The sequence below is a fragment of the Elephas maximus genome, chromosome 25, assembly GCF_024166365.1.
Source record: "Elephas maximus indicus isolate mEleMax1 chromosome 25, mEleMax1 primary haplotype, whole genome shotgun sequence".
NCBI lineage: Eukaryota > Metazoa > Chordata > Mammalia > Proboscidea > Elephantidae > Elephas > Elephas maximus.
Window position 1 is genome coordinate 22,328,634 of NC_064843.1, and position 25,685 is coordinate 22,354,318.

Genomic DNA, 25,685 nt, shown 5'->3' on the forward strand with positions numbered 1-25,685 from the left:
GAAAATAAATTTGTTTGTTAAAGCCAACCACTTGTCGTATTTCTGTTATAGCAGTAGGAAGAAACTAAGACACCCCGCTTGACCTGCCAATTCCACCTCTAGAGTCACTCTGGAATCTGTCCACTTCTGTCTGTCCATTGCCGCTGCCCTGGCCCAGGCGTCCACCACATCTCTCCTCCATGAACACATGAAGTCTTCCAACTGGCCTTCCTGCTTCTCCTCTTGCTTCCCTCCAATCCAACCTCCTCGCAGCAGCCAAAGTTATCTCTAAAAACCTAAATTGTATCATATCACCCTCCGTTTATAAACCCTCCAATGGTTCCCTGTCTCACTTGAAATAAAACCCAAAATCCTTCGTGGGGTCTTCAAGACCTTGCCCATCTCCCAGCCTCATCTTCCACCACGCTGGAGCCACTGGTCTTCTTGGTCATGCCAAATTTCTTCCTATCTCTGGTGCTTCCCACGGGTTGTTCCCTCTGCCTGGTCATTTCTCGGTTCTCAGCTGAATTAGCTCCTTATTTAAAAGGTCTTCCCTGGTTGTGGAATCCAAATTGAGTCTTCCTTGTTATCTTTTCTCTTATAACCCTCTTTTTTTTCATTATACCAGGCATCATAATTTGAAATATAGTAGATTCTCATTATTTGAAGTAGTTCTGTTCTAAAAAGTCTCCAGAAACATTGAATTAGTGAATACCGAAACAGTCTTGTTCAGCCTCAGCTGGGAATGCGTGCACTGGACAACTCAAATTTTTCGCTGCTCTCCACGGCATCTGTTCATGAATGAGAACAGTGTCCTGAGTACTGATTTTGAGAATCTATGAATAATGAGGATAGGCTGTAATACATAATTTTTTTAATTTAATATTTTTTCTGCTTTAGGGGTCAGAGGGTCTCTGTCACAACTATTCAACTCTGCCATTGTAGTATGAAAAGCTATAGACAATAAGAAAATGAATGAGTATGGCTTTGTTTCAATAAGACTTTATTTATAAAGCAGGCAGAGGGCCACATTTGGCCCATGGGCTGTAGTTTGCTGACTCCAATGTAGAGTATCATTCTGCATGTTTTAAAACTTTACATGCGTTGTATCTCTTAGTATGCATTCATTAGCAACTTGCTTTTCCCACCCAACATTACGTTTGTGCAATTTATCCCTGGGATTCTGTTGAAACTACTGAAAAAGATGGGCTCTCCTTCCCCCAAAAATGCTGAGCTGAAGGATGCAAGCCAAGAGTCCATAGGCACCATCTTTGCCTCCAGATGGGGAGAGCCTGTGTGAGGGTAAAACCAACTTAGAGGAAGGCAGAGTTGAAGACAGAGTGAGACAAATTCCTCATGACATCATTTGAGCACCTGGATCCAGCCATACGTGATGTCAGTTTACCCTTGGATCTCCTAGTGATGTGAATCATGAAATTTCCACTTTCTCCAAGCCAACTTGGATTGGATTTCTGAGTCCTGGCAATCAAAAGAGGCTTTGATATAGTCTATAAAACTTGAACAATATTTAAAGTGTCTCTCCTCCTCTATCTCCAATCCAAAATTAGACTCATTTCATTTATCATTCTGCACTTAACTGAGGCAAGAGGTGGCCCCAGGGAGACTGTAAGGTCTTGGTCTGGTACTCACTGTAAGAAGGGATTCCATAGGTTTGTGCCGGGGGTGGGTAGGCTGTGTAGGGAGCAGCCTGCTGGATCCCCGTGCTGTACTGCGTCTGGCCATAGGCTGCCATGGCTGTGGAAGGTTGGCTGGGCAGGACACGTGGGCAAGGTCTGCACAGAAAGAGAGAAGGTTAAATCTCCTAGCACAGCCCAGCATCCCTCCCCCCTTATTTTGGTGTCAATACTACCATTTTCCTTTGGGTATTTACTCTTCCTGAGACAACTTATGTGTTCATCAAATCCCACCTCATTTTCCTCTTCACAGTCACCAGAAAGACTATACACTTCCTGTCTCCCTTGCAGTTAGATATGACCATGTGGCTGGGTTTTGCCCAATAAAGTGAGGTCAGGAATGTAAGCCACTCACAGGCTTGGCCAATTAAAACACACCCCTGTGGCCCTCCTGCCCTCTCTCCTCTTTTGGCAGTAGTTGTGGAGGGCACGGGTTGAGATGACAAGGCCATGATATGGACACATCCTGGATCCTTGAGTCAGTGTGTAGAGGAGAGCTGCCCTGGAGAGTTTCACCTAATCCGTATTGGACTTTACCTGTGTAATAAATAAACCTGGTTGTGTTAAGCCACTGAGATTCCAGGGTTTATTTATTACTGCAGTATAGCCTATCCCTAAGGAGCCCTGTTGGCGCAACGGTTACACGCTTGGCTGCTAATCAAAAAGTCAGAGGTTCAAACCCACCAGCAGCCCCACAGGAGGAAAGACTTGGCAATCCGTCCCCATAAAGATTTCAGCCTAGGAAACCCTGTGGGTGCAGTTCTACTCTGTCCTATAGGGTCGCTATGCATTGGAATCGACTTCATGGCATACAACAACATAGACTATCCCACCCTGATTGTCTATTCCTAATTTATACACCTTCCCAATTAACTGCAGTTTGGATAAGCCTGTTCCCAATTAACTGCAGTTTGGATAAGGCTATCAGTCAAAAATGTCCTGCTCTTAGTCAAGGGGTGGGCACATCATAGAAGGTCATCCAATTAGACTCTTTTCTGGAAATTCAAATCTTGGGATGAATAATTCATTCCAACAGCTCTACCCTGAAGAGACGGTCTTTTAGTTTCTCCCAACTACTTCGGTTTCAGGAGCTATCCTATTCTTGGTTTTTCTCAAAGTCTGCTTATTCCATTTTCACTCACACTGTGAGCTACTCCAGATCTTTCCCCCTCCAAAAATCCTTTGGGGCTTACATCAGCTGAAGTCGGTTTCTGTTGCTTGCAGCCAAAGAACCCAAATGGGTTATATTATAAGAGGTTCCATAAATGGCCAGATTTCAAAAGGCCACCTACTAAAACATTTGTACTATAATGCCTGCTACCAACCTTTGTATGATTACTACAGGCTAGGAATTGCCTCACCTATGCACAGGGTATGCATTATAGCTCATCGGATGCTCATATTAACTCTGCGTTAGAGGTGAGGAAGCCCTGTCAGAGACCCAAAGTCACAGCTGGAGAGTAGATCCAGAACTTTAACTCAGGAGCCTGACTCCAGACCCCATGACTGACAGTAGCCAAAAGGTTTGTGGTTTCTCAATTACAGGACTGAGGCTGATCCAGCCCTACAGGCAGCTCTTTTTCTGTAGTAGTAAGGACAGGGTGAGCTGTTTTAACATGAAGGTGGCCTGGCGGCCATATCCAGCCCATGGATTCATGGAGATACATACACACACACACACACACGTGTGTGTGTGTGTGTGTATATATATATATGTTGTGTGCTGTAGAGTTGATTCTAACTCATAGTGACCCTATAGGGCAAAACAGAACTGCCCCCATAGGGTTTCCTAGGCTATAATCTTTACTGGAGCAGATCGCTGGGTCTTTTCTCCCATGGAGCCGCTGATGGGTTTGAACTGCTGACGTTTCAGTTAGCAGCTGGGTGCTTAACCATTGTGCCACCAGGGCTCCTTAAATACATATCTGTGTGTACATAGCTACACATCTATACACACATATATGTGCATCTGTATAAATAAATATAAATATATACATATATACTTTGGCCGATGAAGTTTTTAAAAATTTATTGACAATATTTTAAAACCAGAAGATTTAACACACACACACACACACTCTCTCTCTCTCTCTCTCTATCCCACACTCCCTTTTTCCACTTTTTCCTGGAAATCAGATGGGTTGACAGCCTGGGTGGGCACTCGTGCGTGGCACCATCAGCTGGATTTGTGGAGTGGCCGTCCCTTGGATTAAGAATCACTCCGTCTGCAGCAGCCCCTACCAAGCCCACTGCAGTTAGTGATAAAAACACTTAACAATTCTTGAGTCTATTATGTGCCAGGCACTCTTCTAATTTCTTCATGTAATTAGATGAATTGGCTCACTTGATCCTCACAGCAACTTTGACAACTCTTGCAGGTAGTTCCTATTCTTATGCCCATTTTACAGATAGGAAAACGGAGGCACAGAGAGTCTAAGTAACATGCCGAAAGCACACAGCTGATATAGGGCTTAAACCCTGGCTCCAGTGGCTATGTTCTTACCCTTTAGGTTACCAATACCCTAGCCACCTGCAACTTGGCATCATGTACCTAACAATTCTAACTGGCATGTTTAGCAGTACATGCGGATGAGCTTCCTAACCCGTGTCTGATGATTCCACGTTGGTTACATCACTTTCATTGAAGCCTCCTGGGCTCCAGAGCTCCTCCTACATATGCAGCCCCGGATCACAGGGTGTGAGACAGATGCAGAATTTTAAGGAATTATAAAAAAATGTCCTCGTGCCCTTTTTTCTTTTTGACTACTACTGTGATGAAGGGTTATTTTGGGAACTTGTTCTAAAATGTATAAGAAACCATTTGAGCTGGAGATGCCAGACTCACGCCTGGGAGGTGTTCCATCAGCCAATATCCAGGCTCCGTGGGGGGCCAGGAGGACACACATCTGGCCAGACGGACTTGGTGCTGAGCAGGGAATCTCATTTGAAAATGCTCACAATTTGCACCCTTCCTTAGAACAGAAGTTGCTGTTGTGAGGGGCCATTGAGTTAACTCCGACTCATATCAACCCCATGTGACACAGCAGAACTGCCCCCACTGGTTTTCTAGGCTGTAATCTTTATGGGAGCAGATTGCCAGGTCTTTCTCCTGCAGAGCTGCTGGGTGGGTTTGAACTGTCAACCTTCCAGTCAGCAGCAGAGCATTTAACCGTTGTGCCACCACCAGGGCTCCTTCAAAAGAGGAGAAGGAGGAACTCTGAGATGATCAACTCCTATTTCCCTTCAAAATCAATTAACCCAACTTGGATTAAACTGGGGCTAAAGTCACCCAGAGCAAGGATAGTGAAGTTCTCTAACATGAGGCCGTAAAATGAAGCTGGGTAGATTCTAACAGTCCTCAGCTGCTTCTAACCACGCCCCAAAACACCTTCTGGAGGGAAAGGATGGCTAAGCAAATACGTTTGTTCTTTAACAGCTTCTCCCTTGTTGGCAAGGAAGGAACATTTCCAGGTGCTGAGGAGTCTACCCTCTAGCAGAGGGGCTTCTCCCATTGCGGGGCGCAGACCGGCAGCACCTCGAGGGCAGGCACAGAGGGCCCTGGTGAGCTTTGCCCATCTCTGAGCTCCCCTGCCCCTGCGCTTTCCTGCAGGGAACATTGATGCTCCCATGCTGATAGCTTCCAGTCACTAGACTGTCTCCCCACTAGACTGGAAGCTCTCTGAGGACAGGGTCTGTGCCTCGTTCATCTCTAAGTCACCAGGGCTCAGTGTGGGGTTTGGCACTGAGGAGAGTTGGGTGAAGATTTGGAGTAAGAAGAAAGCATGCAAGGCGGGGCCGGAAGAAGGAAAGAGAGATGATGAAGGAGAGGGAGGAGAGGGGGAGGGGAGGAGGGGAGGGAGGGAGAGGGAGAAGGAAGGGACAGAAAATGAGAAGGGAGGGAGGAAGAGAGCAAGAGGAAGGAGAAGAGGGAAAGGGGGAAGGAGCAAGAAAGAGGGCAACCGATAGAAAGGGCAGGAGGGCAGGAAAAAGAGGGAGAGACGGGGAGAAGAAAGGGAGGGAAGAATGGAGAAAGAAGTCTATTGCACAGGATGTGAGAGGAGAGCAAGGGAAAAAAGAAAAATGAAAGGAAATGGAAAAAGAACAGAGAAGAAAGAAATAGCTCACTCTCTCAGCCCAATCCATTGCAGGCACCATTCCAAGGACTTTTGACTTGTTTTAGCTCATTCCCTGGGGGGCAAGCATTATGGTTCCTGCCTTTTGTAGATGCGGAGACTGAGACCTCAGGAAGCAGAGTCACTTGCTCAAGGTCGCTCAGCTAGTAAGTCCTGGTGTTGGGGCTTCCACCCAGGAAGTCTGGCTCCAGAGCCCTCTCTCCTGACCTCCACCCTCCAAGAAGGAAAACAGGAGTGTGGTCAGGAGACAAGACAAGGGTGCTCACCTGGCAAGAGGCTGGGACACACACGGAAGGCCCGATGTGGAGATGCCTGGAGGGAACAAGAAACATTTGAAGGGCTTTAGCTGTCAGGAAGATGTTCTGCAAAAGTTGTGACTTCGGATGCTGGCTCAAGCAGGAAGAAACTAAGAAAGGAATTGCCAGGGACTTTCTCAACCACAAAAGCAGATCTGAGGTGAAGCATTTTATCCCCGTCCTTCTTGAGAATCTTTTCTGGATGCGCTTTGTCTTTGGGTGCTCAGTGAAGGACTACATATAGTATCTTGAATCATCAAGGTAGAATCCACTCCCCACCCATTACACAGGTGGAGAAACTGAGGCCAGCAAGAGACAGCCAGAATGTGCTTGAACCAGGTCACCTGACTCGGCAGCAGCACAACTGGGACTTGAACTGGGTTCTGACTCCCAAGCTAGTGCCATTTCCACTCATGGGTGGAGTCTAGCTCTTTTCCCTGCCTCAAAGGCAACCCCAGCAACCCCAGAATGGTAGATACCTCTTGGCTTTGACGGTCTAACATCTGTTTCTCTTTTGATGACATTACCTTGATGTTCCTTGGGGGACTCTCCCTCCCTACCCTCAGTCCATGGGGTTCAGGTGGGACTGGCCCCAGCACTTAGGGGAAGGCACATCTCGGATCATCTCCGGGGCTCCACTCAGCATGGAGCAGAGAGAGGGAAGAGGCCTGAACTCTGAGGCACTTGCTTTGCACTGTATCACTGGACACACAGCATCCGAGCATCACAGAGGGCAGACGACGAAGGCGGTGATGAAAAGGTGACAGAATCAAGCTGGCAGAGATGTGTGCCAAAGAACTAATAAATAAACACTTCATTGGGGACTTTTTTTTTTCTTATTGTGCTTTGAGTGAAAGTTTACAGCTGAAGTTAGCTTCTCATACAAAAATGTATACACACATTGTTATGTGACCCTACTTGCTCTCCTTATAATGTGACGGCACACTCCTCCTTTTCACCCCGGATTTCCCGTATCTATTAAACCAGCTCCTGTCCCTTTCTGCCTTCTCATCTCACTTCCAGACAGGAGCTGCCCATTTAGTCCCATGTATCTGCTTGAACTAAGAAGCACCCTCTTCAAAGTATCATTTTTTGTCTTATAGTCCAGTCTAATCTTTGTCTGAAGAGTTGGCTTCAGAATGGTTTTAGTTTTGGGTTAACAGAGAGTCCGGGGGCCATGTTCTCTGGGGTCCCTCCAGTCCCAGTCAGACCATCATCACTGGGGACTATTTTTGATCTACATCATCTTTAACAATGGAACTCAACCTCCCTCCCCACTATGGAGGCCTGGCCAAATACCAGATAACGAGTCTACTGATGGGGACAGTGTGCACAATCTGCTGATTGACATTCCCTGTTATGTAGGACAGTGGCTGGCAGTGGGTGGCATGTCCTTGAGTCACCTGAGAAATGTCCCCAAGGCCCCCACAGCCCTGAGCTACTCTTAGTCCCTGAGCTGGGGGCTCTGATAGACCAACTTGCAATTCCATCTATACCACTTACTGCTACGGGACTATTGGGAGGTTGCGAGGGTCTATGAGCCTCAGAGTCCATTCCTGTGCAATGGGGACACAAACTTTTATCTCAGAAGTATGCCGTGAGGATTAAATAAGGTGATGATAATGAGAAAGATGATGATATCCATCATTTACCTTGTGCTTGTTAAGAGCCAAACTCTCTTCTAGATACTTGACCTGGATTAATTATCTTAATTCTCATATATCATCCCATAAGGAGCCCTGGTGGCGCAATGGTTAAGAGCTTGCTAACCTAAAGTGGCTCCGTGGTAGAAAGACCTCGCAATCCACTTCCATAAAGATTACTTCCAAGAAAACTCTACAAAGCAGTTCTACTTTGTCACATGGGGTCACTATGAGTAGAAAATCAACTTGACAGCACCCAGCAACAACCACCACCACCCCATGACGAGGGTTCTATTAATGCTCCCATTTTACAGATGAAGAGCCAGAGGCACAGAGAGTTTAAGTAACTCACCCACAGGCACGCAGGCTGTAGCGGGTAGATCTGTGACCTAAGCCTGGGGATCTGGCTCAGGAGTTTTGTCTTCTCCACCTCAACACTGCAGCCGGCAGTGATAGCCAACATGATACAGCACGGGCTGTGGGTGACTTGGGGTTGACTCTGCGATGCCTGTTTATATGTATGATCTCATTTAGTCCTCACAACAATGCCGTGAGGTAGGCACTGTCATTATCCCCATAGTACAGATGAAGAAGCTGGGGCTTCAAAGATTAAGGGCTTTCCTCAAGCCACACAGCCTGTGGGTAAGGGCAACAGGACTTGAACCCAGGGCTATTTGAATCCAAAGCCCATACGTTAACCACCTCCCTGGCTGAGTCAAATGCTGTGCAAGTCCCACCCACTGGGTAGGGAGGGGCAGAGGTGTCCTGAAGTTCAGAGAGTGACAACTAGAGTTAAAAAACAAAATAAACAATATCGCCATGTATTGCCCATCAAAAATCAGTTACCACTGAGTCGATTCAGACTCATGGTGACTCTGTATGTTTCAGAATACAACTGTGCTCCACAGGATTTTCAATGACTTTGCTCTTTCAGAAGTAGATTACCAGGCACTTCTTCGGAGTTCCCTCTGGATAGACTTAAACCTCCAACCTTTTGGTTACCAGCCAAGTGCCCTAACTGTTTGCACTACCCGGGGACTATGTATTGCCCATAACCCGCTGCCCGCTGCTGTCGATAGTAAGAAGGAATTGAGTGAAATTTATATTTTAGTTATAGGCCTGTGTGTGTGTGTACTGAATGGCACCGTAAAAATACATATCTTATTATGTGTTACATTACATAAAATGTTTGACTGGCAGTGGTCTAAAGTAGAGGAAAGCCCCAGGCATATAGTAGGTGCTCATCAATGCTAATCTCCCCACTCCGGGTTTGCTCAGCAGGCAGGCCTCCTGCCTCACCCCTTCTCCATCCTCCCCCAGGTCTAGAGAATAAAGGATCTCATTCTGAACCAGCCACCATCTCATTACTGATAAAAGCTCATGACTTGAGCGCGTTCAGTAATATATAACTTACTGAATTAAACATTTTGAATGTTTTCTTTCATAAATATGCAAATATTCATAAAAGTCTAAATGTACGGAAACCACATTCCACTGGGCTCGGATTGACTTGGCAGTCCATAAATTTGAAGCGAATGTCTTTCTTTCCAACGTCTGTGGCACAATTTGCATGTTTGCCTCACCCTGGCTTTCTTTTCTCGCCTCCACCCTGTTCCTCGGAATTGTTGAGCAACCTGCCTTCCCCACACGAGCAGGTGTTCCTTGCCTGCTGTCCACACCTTTGAAGGGTTTGAGAAATAACACCCTCCCTTTACACCACTCCAGGAGCCCCTAAGAAGACCGTGTAAGCCAGGAATAGACATCTGCAAGGGCAAAGAGGTTTTCCTTCTGCAGACTGTGTGATTTTTGGAAAACACAGGGTTTTACCTTTTTTTATTTTCTTAAATTGGTATTACTTTTAACCTTTTCATTCCAGGACACTCAGGGGAACTGAGAACCTGGAAAATTTGTGTGTTATATGGAAAGATCTCCTTCCTCCCTTCTTTTTTCTTTCCTCCCCCCTTCTTCCCTCACCTTCCTTCTCGCCTTTCCTTTTTCCTTCCTCCTCTCTCATTCTCTTCCTTTTTCCTTTCCTTCCCTTCTTTTTTTTCCCCCTGTTAAGGATGATGTAGACGTCACTGATGAACTTGGCATTGATGAACTTGGTGGTACATGGTAAGATAGGACTCTCTAAGCTCCTTCCTTTCTTGAGGCGACCTGGCTTAACTATGGCAAGAATGGAGATTCTCAGTGCATTGAGCACAGAGATGGAGCAGGGACTCCCCAAGAGCTGAGAGCCTCTCTCATCATCTTCTTCGTGGTGGTGGTCCAAGGCTATTAGTTCTCAGGGGCCAAATGGATCAAAAAGTTCACCTTGCAGTTGTTGTAGCCAAACATCATCGTCATACCAGAAAGTGAGCTTGACAAAGGTATCATTGTGGGCAGTGGCAGTCCTAGTGAGAAAGGCGGAGTGGGCGCCACTGTTAGAATCTCAGGAGACAGCCTGACCCCTCGTGTAGCCCAGGATGTCTTTCAGAGATCCCCCCCCCCCCCCCGCCAGATATATGCTTCACCAGTTTCTTGATGCCATTGTATTTGACAGCTTTTTCCAGATCCAGGTCAGATTCCCAACAGATACGCTGCGGGTGGAGACAACGAAGACTACGCCATGAGCTTCCCATTCAGCCCAGGAATGACCTTGATCATGGCCTTTATAGTGCCATTGGATGCAGGATGATGCTCTGGGCAGCACCATGGCCATTGGACCACAATTTGCCAGAGGGGTAGAGAGGATATGGATTGCGGTAATGAGTCCCCCTAAGATGCCAAAGTTGTCAGAGACCCTAGCCAAGGGGGGCCAAGCAGATGGCATGCCGGCAACCTAGTGGGAGTGGTCATACTTCTCAAGGCTCACCCACCATCACAAACGTGGGTCATCTGCACAGGGAACAGAGGTGATACCCTTTGACTCCACTCTTCAAGGGAGCTCCAGTCTTCTTTAGACACCATATATAGCTGCAACACCTTCCCTTTGACATTGGTGATCTGGTGCCTGGGGATGGAGGTGGGCTTCCCATTGACCACCAACTTTTTGTTCTCAGCCATTTCTGTGCCCCCAAACTGGCTATGATGGCCTCATACTGCCATGTGGAGACCATGAGGCTGAGGTCAATGGAGAAGAAATTGATGGCGACTCATACCCACTTTGCCAGTGATGAAAGTAGCCCTAGTGACCTGATGACCAATACAGCCAGACCTATTTCTCTGAGCTTCACCACCGTGTATCAGGGATGTGGCTGCACAAAATGAAGCAGCTAGCACTCAAGTGGGGATGAGCAGAGAGAGCCTCCTCCATTTATTTCTGAACTTAATTAACACTCTAAGTCTCATCTCCTCCCCAGCCTCCTATGGGTGATGGGATAAGGATGAGTGTAGCTAAACAAAGGGCCAGAACCTCTAGGATCAGTTCATTCATACATTCATTTACTCATTCATGTACTAAGTACCAACTCTGTGCCAGGCACATGCTAGGATCAGAGTTACAATAGCAAGAGTGGACAGGGTCCCTGCCCTTATGGACCACTGCCTAGTGGGTAAGATGGATAGTAAACAAGTACCTACATAAATAAGTACTTAATTACATTATAACAAGGTGCAAAGAAAAAAAAAAGGATATGGATTAGTGTACCTGGCACCCTATAACATGCTCAGGATTCACCTGGGGGTCTTGGTAAAATGTAGACCCTGACTCCATAGGTCAAGGAAGCTCCCAGGTGTTGCTGACACAGGTGGTCCACGAATCACACTTGAGTAGCTACACTGGCCCACTGGCTAATATAGAACTGCAAATCACTAAAAATGATCACAAGTCTGGATTCACAAAAATAAATCTCCACATCAAAACCTGCTGCAGTCAAGTCGATTCTAACTCATAGTGACATTACAAGACACAGTAGAACTGCCCTATAGGGTTTCCAAGGAGTGGCTGGTGGATTCAAACTGTCGACCTTTTGGTTAGCAGCCAAGCGCATAACCACTGCGCCACCATGGCTCCAATCTCCATATCAGAATTTACAAACTCAAATGCATATTGGGGCCAATACGGTAATATAAGAGCCCTGCTAACCAAAAGGTCGGCAGTTCGAATCTACCAGCTGCTCCTTGGAAACCCTAAGGGGCAGTTCTACTCTGTCCTATAGGGTCACTATGAGTCAGAACTGACTCGACAGGAATAGGGTTTTTTTTATGGTCATATAAATGAGCAAATCATAAGCTCCAACCCTCTTAATTTTACTATGAAGGAATTGAAGCTGGAGTGTGTGTATGTGTGCCAGTGCACACTTACGTGTAAGTATGTGTGCTTGTGTAGTAACTTGCCCAGGGACATGCACAGTTCATACATTCAACAGACATTTATCACACACCCACTGTGGGCTAGAGCTACAACCCAAATCTCATAATTTGTTAATTTAATGTTCTTTCCCAAGAAACCATGGGGGTCTTAAAGGGTTCCAGACCCAACTTCAAATCCCAGCTCTGCTACAATATAGCTGTGTGACCTTGTTGTGCCCATAACCTCCTCTCTCTGAGCCTTGGTTTTCCTCATCTGAGAAATGGGGCACTCTCTGGAACCTGAAGGGCTGCTGGGAGGATTATGTGAGGCAGGTACCTGTCAAACGGTAACTGCTGAACACACAGAAGCTATTACTTTTCACTCTCCCGGGGGCTCTGGTTTAAACCACTTTAATCTGTGAGCCCAATCTGAATGTACACACTTTTCGTACCTCTCACTGGGAGGATTAAGAAGCTAATGATTCTGAAAGCAGCTACCGCTGTTACATTGCCTAACTGGACCCCAGGGGCTGTCTTTTAACTGGTCCCCAGTGAGATGAGACAATTTCTATTGAGAGATGTTCTGAGTCAAGTCTTTGCCTTGCTACAAAAGGTACGTGTGGATAAATTATATCAGCTCATCTCCCTTGTGCAGGGGACTTGAATTGCTCCATACCACAGACAGGGAAACCTACCCAAAGAGGGTGGGTCACTGTACTAGAAGCCCAGAAGTATGCACCCAATTTTGACTGCCACTGAGTGGCTGTGTGACTGCTGACAAATCACTGGTCCCTCGTGGGGAGCTGAGCTGCTGAGGACTGAAAGCAATGATAGAAGCCAGTGTTGCCCAGAGTGTGACAATCTTAAACCTACTGCTGTCGAGCCGATTCCTACTCATAGCGACCCTATAGGTCAGAGCAGTACTGCCCCATAGGGTTTCCAAGGAGTAGCTGGTGGATTTGAACTGCTGACCTGTTGGTTAGCATTTGAGCTCTTAACCACTACACCACTCGGGCTCCGAGGCACCTCTAGATAGACTCAAACCTCCAACTCTTTGGTTAGCAACCGAGCGCTTAACCATTTTCGCCACCCAAGGACTCCAAGCAAATGACAGTGTGGGGGGCAGGGGGAAAACAACAGGGCTGAAGTCGATCACACTGCCACAGGTGGAAGTTCCTCACCCACGGACAGCATTTTTTACGTAATAACAGTCAGCGTCCTCTTCCGTAAAGTGAGGATTAGCAGTTTCCTCTACACTATGCAAATACTCCAAAACCAAACCAAACCCACTGCCGTCGAGTTGATTCTGACCCATAGTGATCCTATAGGACAGAGTGGAACTGCCCCGTAGAGTTTCCAAGGACCGCCTGGCAGTTTCTAACTGCTGACCTTTTTGTTAGCAGCTGTAGCACTCAACCACCACGCCACCAGGGTTTCCAACACTCCACAAAGCGTCATTTCTGTTCTGTTCGTGTAGAGGTTGTTCTGAGTGCTCAGTTCCCCAGGAAGCCACCTGAGAAAGGTTTCAAGTGGGAAAGGGAAGCTGACCTGTGGCTCCTGGGGTCAGCACCTGGGCAAAGCTCTGGGCAGAGCAACCTGGCTTGGATGCCATGAATCCAAACCAGCCAGCCTCGGGCTGGAACCGGTGAGACTGAAACTGAAAATCAGATCTCGTCATCCCAAGGCAGAGGAGGTGCAGGAAGTCTGAGAAAAGATGGCAGCCCAGCTTTTTCCATGGGGCAGTGATTCCACCTCTGCCTAAACACTTAATGAGATTAGAGCATCGGCTTTGAAAAACATATCTGCACTTTAAAAGAAAAAAATTTCCCCTATTCAGCTTTGCTGTCTTAGTATTGCTAACTATTTTCCTTCCTTCCAGAAGGCAGGATACAGTTCAAACCCAATTTTTCCCTTGAATAGTACTGAACGATAGCTAGTATTTCTCAAGTGGTTCTCACAAGCCAAGCAATGTGCAAAGGGCTGCATGAGTATTATCTCTTTTATTCCCCATAAAATCCAATGAGAAAGCTATTATTATCATCTGGACTTCACAGATGTGGAAAATAAGGCAGGCGGAAGTTAAGGAAACTTTGCTAAGGATTCAAAGCCTTTATCCACTTGAAGTGTCTGTGATTCCTCAAGACCACTCTGTATTTATTCACCTACACTTCCACCCTCCCTTCCTTCCATCCATCCGTCCATCGACCCATCCACCCACCCATCCACCCATCCATCCTTTTTAAGGACCTACCAAGATCCAGGCACTAAGCTGTGTGCTAAATAAACCAAAAACCAAACCCCTTGCCGTCGAGTCGATTCTGACTCATAGTCATGCTACAGGACAGAGTAGAACTGCCCCCATAGAGTTTCCAAGGAGCGCCTGGTGAATATGAACTGCTGACTTTTTGCTTAGCAGTGGTAGCACTTAACCACTACACCACCACGGTTTCCGTGTGCTAAACAGGAACAGGAGTGTGTATATTTAAATATATCTATATCTACAGATCCATGAATTATAGATGAAAAACTGTCTTTGCCCTGGAAGAATTCAGAGTCTAGAACAATGGTTCTCAACCATGGGTGCGCAACAGAATCATGTGAGGAGATAAAAAAAAAAAAACCTGATGCCGGGCCACACCCTTGACCAATTAAATCAGACTCTCTGCGAATGGGATCGGGGTATTAGCATTAAAAAAAAACCAAACCCCAAACCTTCCCAGGTGATTCCATTGTGCAGCCAAGTCTGAAAACTAGTGCTAGAGCACTGCTTTTCACAGTGTGGCCCTGGGCCAGCTGCAGCAGCAGCATCTCCTGGAAGGCGGAGGAACGCCAACGCTGGGGTCCCAGCCTAAGCTTCTTGGGGAGGGGCAATCAGAAACATGGAGGCGGGGCCCTGCAATCTGCCTGTTATCAGGCTTCGGGAGATTGCAAAGTGAACTAGAGTCTAAAAGCCACTGTGCCAGAGCTGTGCTCCTCAGAGTGAGGCAGGTGGACCAGCAATATAAGCATCACTTGGACGCTCGTTAGAAATGCAGACTCTTGAGGCTGACTCTGAAGCTGCAATTTAAGGGGGTCCCCGGGTGATTCCTATGCTCATTAAAGAGGGAGAGACACACAGCTAACACCTACTGAGTGTTTCCTAAGTGTCAGAATCCCTGGGTGGAGCAGATGGTCGACCTGCTTCGCTGTTAACGGAAAGGCTGGAAGTTTGAGTCCACCTGGAGGTGCCTCTGAAGAAAGGTCTGGCCCAGACCGTCTGGCGATCTACTCCCAAAAATCCAGCCACCTGAAAACCCTATGGAGCACAGTTCTATTCTGACACATGCAGCGTTGCCATGAGTCAGGGTCCACTGGCCAGAACTGGTTTGGTTTTCTGAATATTTAGTATGCAAAACATTTAACATGCACTCCAGTGGCACAGTGGTTAAGAGCCCAGCTGCTAACCCAAAGGTCAACAGTTCAAATCCACCAGCCACTCCTTAGAAACCCTGTGGTGCAGCTCTATTCTGTCCTATAGGGTCACTATGAGTCAGAATCTACTTGACAGCAACGCGTTGATCCCATTAAATCCTTTCTAACTGCCTTATGGAGGATGGGGTGAAACCCATGTGAGATTGTGTACTACCGATTAGTAAGTAAGCACGAGTAAGCCTGTGCTTACCTTGCCTACTGGGTCATCCACCCATCAGGGATTGTAAATTTGAAAAGAAGCTTTGATTCTGTAGGAAGGTGCTATGGGGCTGGGGAAGAGACAGATGCCAGCCAAACCTAGAAGCAGAATATTTGATGTGGTGAAAAAATGTGAAATGGTTCACTACAGATGAGATGGTAAGCAAGGTAAACACCGTGCTTTCCTTGCCTATTGAATCATCCGCCCCAGCTGGGATACACACCTCGCCTGGCTGACTCCTAACCCAAAGAATGTGACCACCCACCAGGCAGTGTAAGAAGTGTCCCCAGGGGCACAGTGCCCGTCTGACTGCCAAGTCCACGAAGGCAGGGAGCAGTGGGCTTTTTATCATCAGATTCTCAATACCTTGTACACAGTAAGTGCCTCACTTTGTTGAATATGTGATTGGATAGAGAGAAATGAATGAGAAACTACCTACCGAATCTCTCTAGGAAGGGAGGGCCTCAGGAGGTTTCACAAGGAAGTGAAGCTGAACAAGTGGAAGTTTGTAAGTCAGAAAGGAAGCCGCCACAGTTAACCATGTTATCCTAATAGGCACATTTGTTGGATATCAGTTGGTTGCAGTTTACTATTGTATCCATGTAACCTTCCTAGGATTCAGTGCGTGGCCATTTCTTTTTTTAATACAGTGATTCTTTTCTATCCACTTGTACCTCACATTCTGCCCCCTGGACTGTCACTAGCACTAGAACGGAACTGAACATACACACTGTATTCCTTCTAGAACTACGGAGTGAAATGCAAAGAAAAAGCATCAAAAGTATTGGTGAAGTGGTGGAGAGTTCTTGTAAAACTTGCAAATAAATGATCATTGTAGGTAAGTTTGCAAATTTGGGGAAAGTATATACATCAAGTGCATTCTTTAAAACGACTGAGGTGTGCATGTCTATAATAGAGTAGAACCTGTGAAAGCCCGAACCTGTGTAAGACAGAAACCTATTAGAGAAGGAAAACACAAATATTTTCCACTAAAATGAGAACTAGAAGAGTGATAAGACTGCACCCTGTCAAAGGCGGAAAACTTGCGTGACCTGGAAAAAACAAGGCAGTCCAGTCCAGTTCAAGCTCTCACAGGTTTCACTGTAATTATTTTTAGACTAAAAAAAAAAAATTTAGCACTTCCCTAGAAAAACGTACAGGTGTTCAAACAGCAGCAAGCGGGAGGATACTCCTTGCAACATTGTTTGTTCAGAAAAAAACAACTGAGAATCACAAAAGTAACCTAAGTGTTCCTTGGTAGGGGAATGTTTACATGAACTGGGACACAGTCATTTTCTGGCACACTATGTAGTTAAAAAAAAAAAAAAAAAAAAGAGGTAGATCATCACAAACTTGTATCTTGAATGAAAAAAAAGCAAGTTATAGAAAATACGTCTTAGTGTTTTAATCCTCACCCCCAAGGAATACTGTATAATTTTTAAAAGGACTCAGTTGTCATTGAGTCGACTCTGGCTCATGGAAACCCCATGTGTGTCAGAGTAGAACTGTGCTCCATAGGGTTTTCAAGGGCTGATTTTTCAGAAGTAGCTTGCCAGGCCTTTCTTCCAAGGTACCTCTCAGTGAACTCAAACCTCCAACCTTTCAGTTAGCAGTGGAGCGCGTTAACCATTTGCACCACCATAATATGACAACAGTGGTTACTTCTGGGGAAGGGAGGAAGAGACTAAGATTGGGCAGATGTGGCAAAGGGGATTTGGGCCTATTTATATATTACCTGATGACTAGAAGGAAACCCTGGTGGCGTAGTGGTTAAGTGCAACGGGTGCTAACCAAAGGGTCAGCAGTTCGAATCCGCCCGGCGCTCCTTGGAAACTCTGTGGGGCAGTTCAACTCTGTCCTATAGGGTCGCTATGAGTCGGAATCGACTCGACCGCACTAGGTTTGCGTGACTAGAAATGAATTTGTCTTTTAAAAAGGAGAAAAAGAAGGGCACTCCAGGCAGAGGGCACAGCAGGTGCAAAAGCCCTGAGGGCAAATCAGGGTTTCTAGTTAGAACAACAAAAGGAGGGTCGGGGCTGGGCCCCAGGAACAAAGGGGGGAGGTGGAGGAGCCGAGCTTGGGAGGCAGGCAGAGGCAGTCGGGTAGAGCATGGTGGCCACGGGTATGGAATTCAGATTTTATTCTACACTTATTAAAAACAGACTCCTCTCCACATTTTAACTCATTTCATCCTCACTTGAATGTGATGTAAAAAAAATATATATATATATATATTTATTTATTTATTTTTATTTAGAGGTCAGTGCAATATCATCCCTATTTGACAGATAAGGCAACTGAGTCCCAAAGAGGTTAGGCCGTTTGCCCAGGGACCAGCAGCTGGTACGGGGCAGAGCCAGAACCACAACGCGGGGCTGCTCAAGGGCTTCGTGGGTCCACGTTCCCTCTGGAATCTCCCTGAGTGCAGGTCCGTGACTGCTGCCTCTCTGGGGTCCTCCCAGTGCTGGACAGTTGACATCTCTCATAAAGACTCTGTTATAGAATGAATGGCCCAGAAGGTAGAGGACAGGAGGCCAGGCAGGAAGACTGGCTCAGTCTGGCAAGTGGGCCACACTCTGGAGTGGAATGTCCCCTAGAGTCACAGGAGCTCACTGCCCATCTCACAGGACAGAGAAAGAAAACTTTGCGTAACCTGATCCCAACGGCCCTGCCTTCTGTGAATTCGAGAGCAATTTTTGTGAGAACTCCATCACAAAAAGGAGTCGGGGGTTGTGGGGTCTGGAATGGGGAAATTTAAGAGTCTGGGGTCTGCAGACTCTTAAGAGCTTGGCCGAAAGTGGATTACTGGGTTTAGAAGTGGGGATGCTGGAGCCAGCCAGAGTGCCTGGGTTTGATTCCTGGCTGCTGCTAGTTGTGTGACTTTAAGCTGATTACTTAACTCCACCAAGCCTCACCTTCCACATCTGATAAAAATAGCCTGATAGAAATGTAATACAGTATACTGATTCAGAGAATAGACTTTGAAGCCAGACTGCCTAGGGTCAAATTTTGGCCCTGTCCTTAAAGTGTGTCACCTTGATCAAGCTACTTAACCTCTCTGTGCGTTACAGTCCAGATGTCATCTGTGAAATGGGCTTAATAATAGTACCCATTTCTTAGAGTTGTGGAGATCAGATGAGTTAATACGTGTAATGCCTAGCAGGTAGCAGGTGCTAAGGGCTTGCTTCGATGGTGATGAAGAGGAGAATTGGTATAGATTTATATTGCTTTGAGCAGTGCCCAGCACAAAGTATGTGCTCATGAAAATTAATCACCAAGTCACTGCTGTGCACTCTAGAAGTTGGCTTTGAAATCTGCAATGAGATAGAATAAAACCAACCAAGAGACAGAAAAGCAACCCCTCACATGACCACCCCAAACCTAGGAAGGTTTGTGGTAAGGCTCTTTGGGGCAAACTGCTTGCCTTTTCCCTAGTGTTTAGGAGAAGGTAGATAGATAGGTGCCATCTGAGGGGTCTTCAAAGGGCACCAGTTTAATCATGACGTTGGTCACCTTTCACAGCTACCCTACAAGGGCTGCAAACTCAAATGCTTACAAAGGCCAGGCAGACCCCATAAATGAGCGAAATAGCCTAGTCTAGAACAAAAGGGAGTGGCAAGGGCTGTGACGACTAGAGCATTACGTCCCATTAAAGGGACAGTTGTCCATCAGTGGCAGCCGGGCAGAAATGGGGGTCCCGTGTTGCTAACCGAAAAAAAAAAATCCATTGCCGTCGAGTTGATTCCGATTCATAGGGACCCTATGCTGTTACAATGTGCCATCAACTCAGTTCCGACTCATAGTGACCCTACAGGACAGAGTAGAACTGAATCACAGGGTTTCTAAGGAGTGGCTGGTAGATTTGAACTGCCGACCTTTTGGTTAGCAGCCATAACTCTTAACTACTGAGCCCCCAGGGCTCCCTGTTTTGCTAAAAAAAAAAAAAAAAAGCGCCTGATATTTCAAGAGAAACCAGAAATCCAGATTTGTACATGAACTCTTCCAGTTTTTACAAGTTCATTTTTACTTAAAACCCAATGTAAACGAAAAGCATACCCAAGAGCTAGACTTGGCTGTGGGCTGCCAGTTTGTAATCAGGGTTTTGAATTCACGATGATTATTTGACTCAGAGGAGAATGACAATGGAATAAAGGTTAACCATTTACCATGCTCCTGAGGTTTGCCAGGAAATTTACAAAACGTTAGCTCATTCAGTTCTTGCCATAAGCACCCCGTGAACCAACTAGTTGCCCTCGAGTGAACTCTGACTCATGGTGACCCCTACGTGTCAGAGTAGAACTGTGCGTCATAGAGTTTTCAGTGTCTGATTTTTGGGAAGCAGACCACCAGGACCTTCTTCCGAGGTGCCTCTAGGGGGAATCTAATCCCCAGCCTTTCTGTTAGCAGTCGAGCATATTAACATTTGCACCAACCAGGGAAGTGGGTCATTATTATACCCCCATATGACAGGTGAGAAAACTGAGGCTCATAGAAATTAAACCATTTGCCCAAGGTCATTCAGCTGGGAAGCAGCGGAACTGGGATTCAGGATGCCTGTCTTTGAACAGGGCTCAATAAACCTTCTCAAACTCTCAAGGATCCCAGGGCGGTTTACTGTGATGCTCCAAACTGCCAGAAGAATGAGGGTGTGTTCTCCACCACCCAGTTTTCGCCTGGGAGCCAAGACCCTCCTTGGTGGTACTTGTAGCAGGACTGTTCCAGCTTCATAACCAGCACGCAAGTGAAATGTCATTGTTTTGGTGACAGCAATAATTACTCACAGAAGCTTTGATTTGCTTAAAAGCAAGCAAATTCCTCGGGATTTTACATTCAATTTGACAAACATCTCTTTCATTTTCCATGATGGTTGCAGTGCGTGTGTGCCCTACGAGCTGGCATCAAACACAGACAGAGAAGGAGGGACCGGCAGAGGTCTCAGAGCGCCAGTAGCAAATCCCAGAGCCGACCAAGGAAAGGGTTAAGCCCAATGGTTAAACATAATAGCTTAATGCCTTTTGCTAACTCCCAGCTCTACCAGGAAGGCTGACAGATCCCAAACAGAGCAAACAATAGCTGGAACTGTTCTAGTGAAAACTAGTCCGGCTGCATCCTTTGCCAATAATTTTTTTAAACAGATTTAACTCTCCTCTGCTTCCTTGACTCCAACCCAACCTGAAACCAAAAGGCAGACAAGTTCGTGTGCTAATAGCAAACCCCGTACACAAGGCGCAGGCTTGGATGGAGACACAGAAGCAGCGGACAGCTGTCAGGGCTTCAGAGACCCTGCAGGCCCCACCCAGGGCTGGGCCGGGGACCATACCTGACTATTGTCTGGACTCATCCATGAGGAGGTGCCAGCATTTCCTGGAACTGGAGACCAAGAAAGGAAGTTCAGACCCGAACGAGCATACTTTTGTCGCTAATGACTAGTCAACACTTTTAACGATGTACAACGGAGTTTTGGCCCAGAGGCAATCATTGAAATGGCGGAAGGAGAAATTGTTATCATGACGATACTTTTGAAAGGATACTTGTCTAAGGTCATCAGTCCCTTCTTCTATCCTGCAGGGTGAGCAAGAACCACCACTGGTCCACAAAACTCACCCCAGGAGGCCTACCTTCTATGCCACTCAGAGTCCAGACATCAACGTCAGCACGGTTAGGCTTCACTTTATCCAGACAATCGCTGTTTACAGTAAGGCTGGGTGAGATCACTAGTTCTAGCATTTCCTTGTACCTGGAAGAAAACAAAGGGGAAATATAATTTATTCATTAATTATGCATGCTTACTAATGATTCCCATTTTTTTCCCTAAGAGTATAAATATTAAAGCTGATTACCTAAACCCAGCCTTCTTATAAATTCGACATAATAAAAATTCACTAAAGTTTTCATCAAAGGGAAATGAGGAATTAAAATGAAGGACTGGCTCTCCCTGGGAGAATACACCCACTTGATTAAAACTTACCCCACCTTTCTACTGTATTTTGCCATTAGAAAAATTACATTTGGGTCTCTTTTAAATGTTGCCTGAATGAGCTGGAGCCAGCCAGGAAGCCAGAGGAAAGGAGAGACAGGTAGAGAGAGAGAGAGAGAGCGTTTAGATTTGGATTTGCAAAAGCCAGAGGCTTGGGGAGAAGCTGGACATGGCGTGACTTCTAGAGCTGGAGAAAGGCTCGGAAGAATGTCAGTGCATCTGACAAGTTCCCCTAGGCGGCAAAACTTCACAGCCATCACGTGGCTCCTAAACCAAAAACCAAACCCACTGCCTACAAGTTGATTCTGAGGGAGGAAGAAAACACTGGCTCAGAAGGACTCGATAACTTTGTATCAACAACATTACAATATATTGTAATACAATAACAGTAATAATACAATGTTGTGTGGAAGGATAGGGCGGAGTCGCCTTGAGTCTTTCTCATTTTTATCCCAAACTTTTCCAACTCTTGGCAACATGTCAGCACTTACTCCCCGAAAATTTCTACAAATTTCTACCCACCATGGTTAGGAAAAGGAGCCCTGGTGGTGCAGTAATTAAGCACTCAGCTGCTAACTGAAAGGTCAGTGGCTCCAACCCACCAGCCTTTCCACAGGAGAAAGATGTGGTAGTCTGCTTTTGTGAAAATTACAACCTTGGAAACCCTATGGGGCAGTTCTACTCTGTTACAGGGTCGTGATGAGTCGGAATTGACCTGATGGCGACAGGTTTGCTTCGGGTGGTTAGGAAATAAGGTTCCTAGCTAATCCACACAACACAGTATGTGGTGTGGGAATTTTCAAAGGACTAAACTACCAACTGATAATGTTTAATGCCAATTCAAATTGTCCTCAGAGAAAGGCTCAATTTATTGAACGTTTGTCAGCCTCAAGAGGTCATCATGAGCAGGATCAGCTATCTGCATTAATAAAACACAATTATCAGTTGATGGCATAGCATGGATATCAGAGGCAGCAAACTCTTAGCTAAAAGAACAAATCTGGTTAAAAACAAAATGATTTGATCCTCTCAGTGTTTAAAAATATTTGAAGTAGACACTAATTAAAATGAGACAATTTCACATAAAAATCTATATTTTCAGTTTCTCTTGCAGATGGAAGACTATTGCCACATTCCTGCACCACAACAATGAGCTGGAGCTGAGTAGTGGCTGCCTACTTTAGTCAAAGAACATGAGCTCTGGTTTGCCACAGTCTCCACTACTCCCTATTGTCTTATACTTGGTTCTCTTTACCCGTCTATATTTCCTTCTGGTCCCTGTAGGCATTTGCATTTGAGACCCATGGAATATGTATTATCAGAAAAGTCTGCCAATGAAAGAAACAGCAGGGTGACACTCTAAGTCACATAGCTTGTTTATTTTACTAAGTACTCTATCATCCTTGAGAGTTCTTAGCACATTTCTTTATGGCAGAATGAGAATGTGTTTGAGTTTTAACTCTGGGACAAAGCATTGCTGCTAAAGGTTTTAGTGAATTCGCCTTACACTCTAACCTAAAACCCTTGAGGGCCAAGCCATTGTGGAAATCATCCTTATTTCCCCCACAGCACCTGACACAGAGTCTTCTACATTGTGGCATCCAATTAACATCTCTTAGAGGATGGGATCGACTCGATGGCAATGGGTTTTTGGTTTGGGTAGAGGATGGGAAGAAACCCTGGTGGCATAGTGGTTAAGACTTTGGCGGCTAACCAAAAGGTGGGCAGTTCAAATCCACCTGGCGCTCCTTGGAAACTCCATGGGGCAGTTCTGCTCTGTCCTATAGGGTCGCTATGAGTTGGAGTCGACTCGACGGCAAAGGGTTTTTTTTTTTTTTTCCGTCTTGGAGGATGGGAAGGAAGAGAGGGAGGGAAAGAGTTAGAGAGGAAGTCTATAAATGAGTGATTAACATCTTCCAACAAGAGTTTTAAAAATTCCTGTTTATCTTCATTTTCTACCCCACCTTAGACAGCTATACTACTGTATTAAATATGTTTCCTTACAAATGATGTCGTATTATTTTTTATGTGATATGTGTTTTAATTTACATGGATAGCTTTGTGCATAAGAACTCATTCTGTGTTTTAAAATGTATACATGTTACTGGATAGACATCTAGCTTGAGGCTGGAATTCCATATTGTGCCCTCACTCTATTGTATACATGCATTGTTCTACTGATGAATGTCTAGGTAGCCTTCATTTCTCAGCCACTATAAACAATGCTGCAATGAACATCTTCGTTCAGGCCCCTTATAATACATTTTAAGAAAAAAAAATTATGTGTACATATTACTAATAATTTCTCTGCTACCCCAGGTTCCCACCTGAAGTACACAGGGATTCTATTATCATAAATTCCTGCTAACACTGGCATTGCCCAGCTTTCTAATTTTTTGCCAAACTGATGGGTGGAAAGTGGTATCTCATGATTATTTTAATTTGCATTTCTCTGATTACCAGTGAGTTTGAGTTTTTTTTTTTTGAGTAGCGATTCTCATAACTGTGGGCCATATGAGTCTATGGGAATTTTCTATTCATATTGCTGCCCATTTTTCTACTGAATTTTCTTTTCCTTTTGTAGATTTGCTGCAGTGCCTTGTAGGGTTTGGGTATTAGTTCATCTTTTATTTTAGATTCTGTTAATTTTTTCTCTTAATCTTTCATTTGTCTGTTTCCTTTATTTATGGTGTCCTTTGTAGAACAACAACGACAAAAAAAAAAAACCCTTACTTTTTTGCCTCAAAACTCTTATTTTTAGTTGCAAAAATTATTTCCCTAACCTTGGGCTATTAAAAAGTCTTCCACATCCTAAGTTATTCACTTAGCATTTTATCTTTCACTCTTAAGTCTTTAATTCATCTTGAGTCAGCCTTTTTATAGGGTTTATAGTTTTATTTTTCTCCAATATTTGAGAAAATGAAAATAAGCCACTTTCTCCAACATCTATTAAATCTATTAAACCACAGGAATAACTTGTATTAGTTTAATTTTATCACTGTGATAAAAAAAAAAAAAGCTATAAAAAATTGTTTTAAGACATTGGAAGGCAACCAAAGCAGCCAGGACTTGTGTAGCCAACATCCCATAGAGATGAGAAATGGACTGGTTAATTCTGACCTTCTCTACCAATTTTCTCTCCAAGACATCTGCCAATTTATAACTGAAGAAGGAAAACATGCCAAGTTATAGTTTTCCAGTCTCACTGGACTGAGGAGACAAAAACTGAAGTTCAGGCCTACCAAGGCAGCTAGGACACAAGGACCAAAAATCCTAGAAATATAAGAATTGCAGAGAAGTGTGCCTGATATTTTTGACAGTTATTACCTTGGAGGCATTCGCTGATACCTATGCTGGGTGGGGTAAGAGGCAGAGAAGTCAAGCACAAGGGGGTAGTTAAGAACCCAGAAAGTAAGCAGAGTGTATAATAGTGTCTAATAATAAAGCAGAGCATATAATAAATGAATTCCCAATACCAAAACCAAAAAAAAAAAAAACCATTGCTATCGAGTCAATTCCAAGTCATAGTGATCCTAAAGGACAGAGTAGAACTGCCCCATAGAGTTTCCAAGGAGTGGCTGGTGGATTCAAACTGCAGACATTCCAGTTAGCAGCCAAGCTCTTAACCACTGCGCCACTTCCTAACACTGGTGTTCACAGCCCATCATGGATGAGAAGCCTTGGTAAACACCCCAGGCTTTTAACTGAGACCCCTGAAAGGTTACTCCCTTGGAGTAAGGGCAAACCAAATAGATTCCTTATTAGATCAAAGTGATTTGCCTCTATTATATCACCTGCCATAAGAAAAGTAGCTTGTCTTTTTGGGAAGACATCATCTACCAGAATCTTTACAATTTCTCACACGCAATGTCTAGCATTTAATCAAAAATTAGCAGACATATAAGGAGACAAGACCAAATGATCAAAAACCAACAAAAAATAAACACCACCCACATGAAATTTAGATATTGGAGTTATAAACATGAACTCCCCAATAACTGTGATAACATATTTGAGAAAA

General features: G+C 45.2%; 1 protein-coding gene across 6 annotated transcripts in view; it reads right to left on the minus strand.

Moving 5' to 3' along the window:
* EYA2 (EYA transcriptional coactivator and phosphatase 2) overlaps positions 1–25,685 on the minus strand; it is a 290,014-nt gene that overhangs the window by 174,829 nt on the left and 89,500 nt on the right. For 5 of the 6 annotated variants that reach the window (XM_049869949.1, XM_049869950.1, XM_049869947.1 and 2 more), the window contains 3 exons: positions 21,306–21,424; positions 6,073–6,118; positions 1,630–1,772 (listed from right to left, as the gene is read on the minus strand). In XM_049869949.1, coding sequence (XP_049725906.1) covers positions 1,630–1,772; positions 6,073–6,118; positions 21,306–21,414 — 298 coding nt within the window. In that variant the 5' untranslated portion in view covers positions 21,415–21,424. Of the gene's footprint in view, positions 1–1,629; positions 1,773–6,072; positions 6,119–21,305; positions 21,425–25,685 lie in introns of those variants that run through there. The other variant, XM_049869952.1, reaches the window with a different exon arrangement.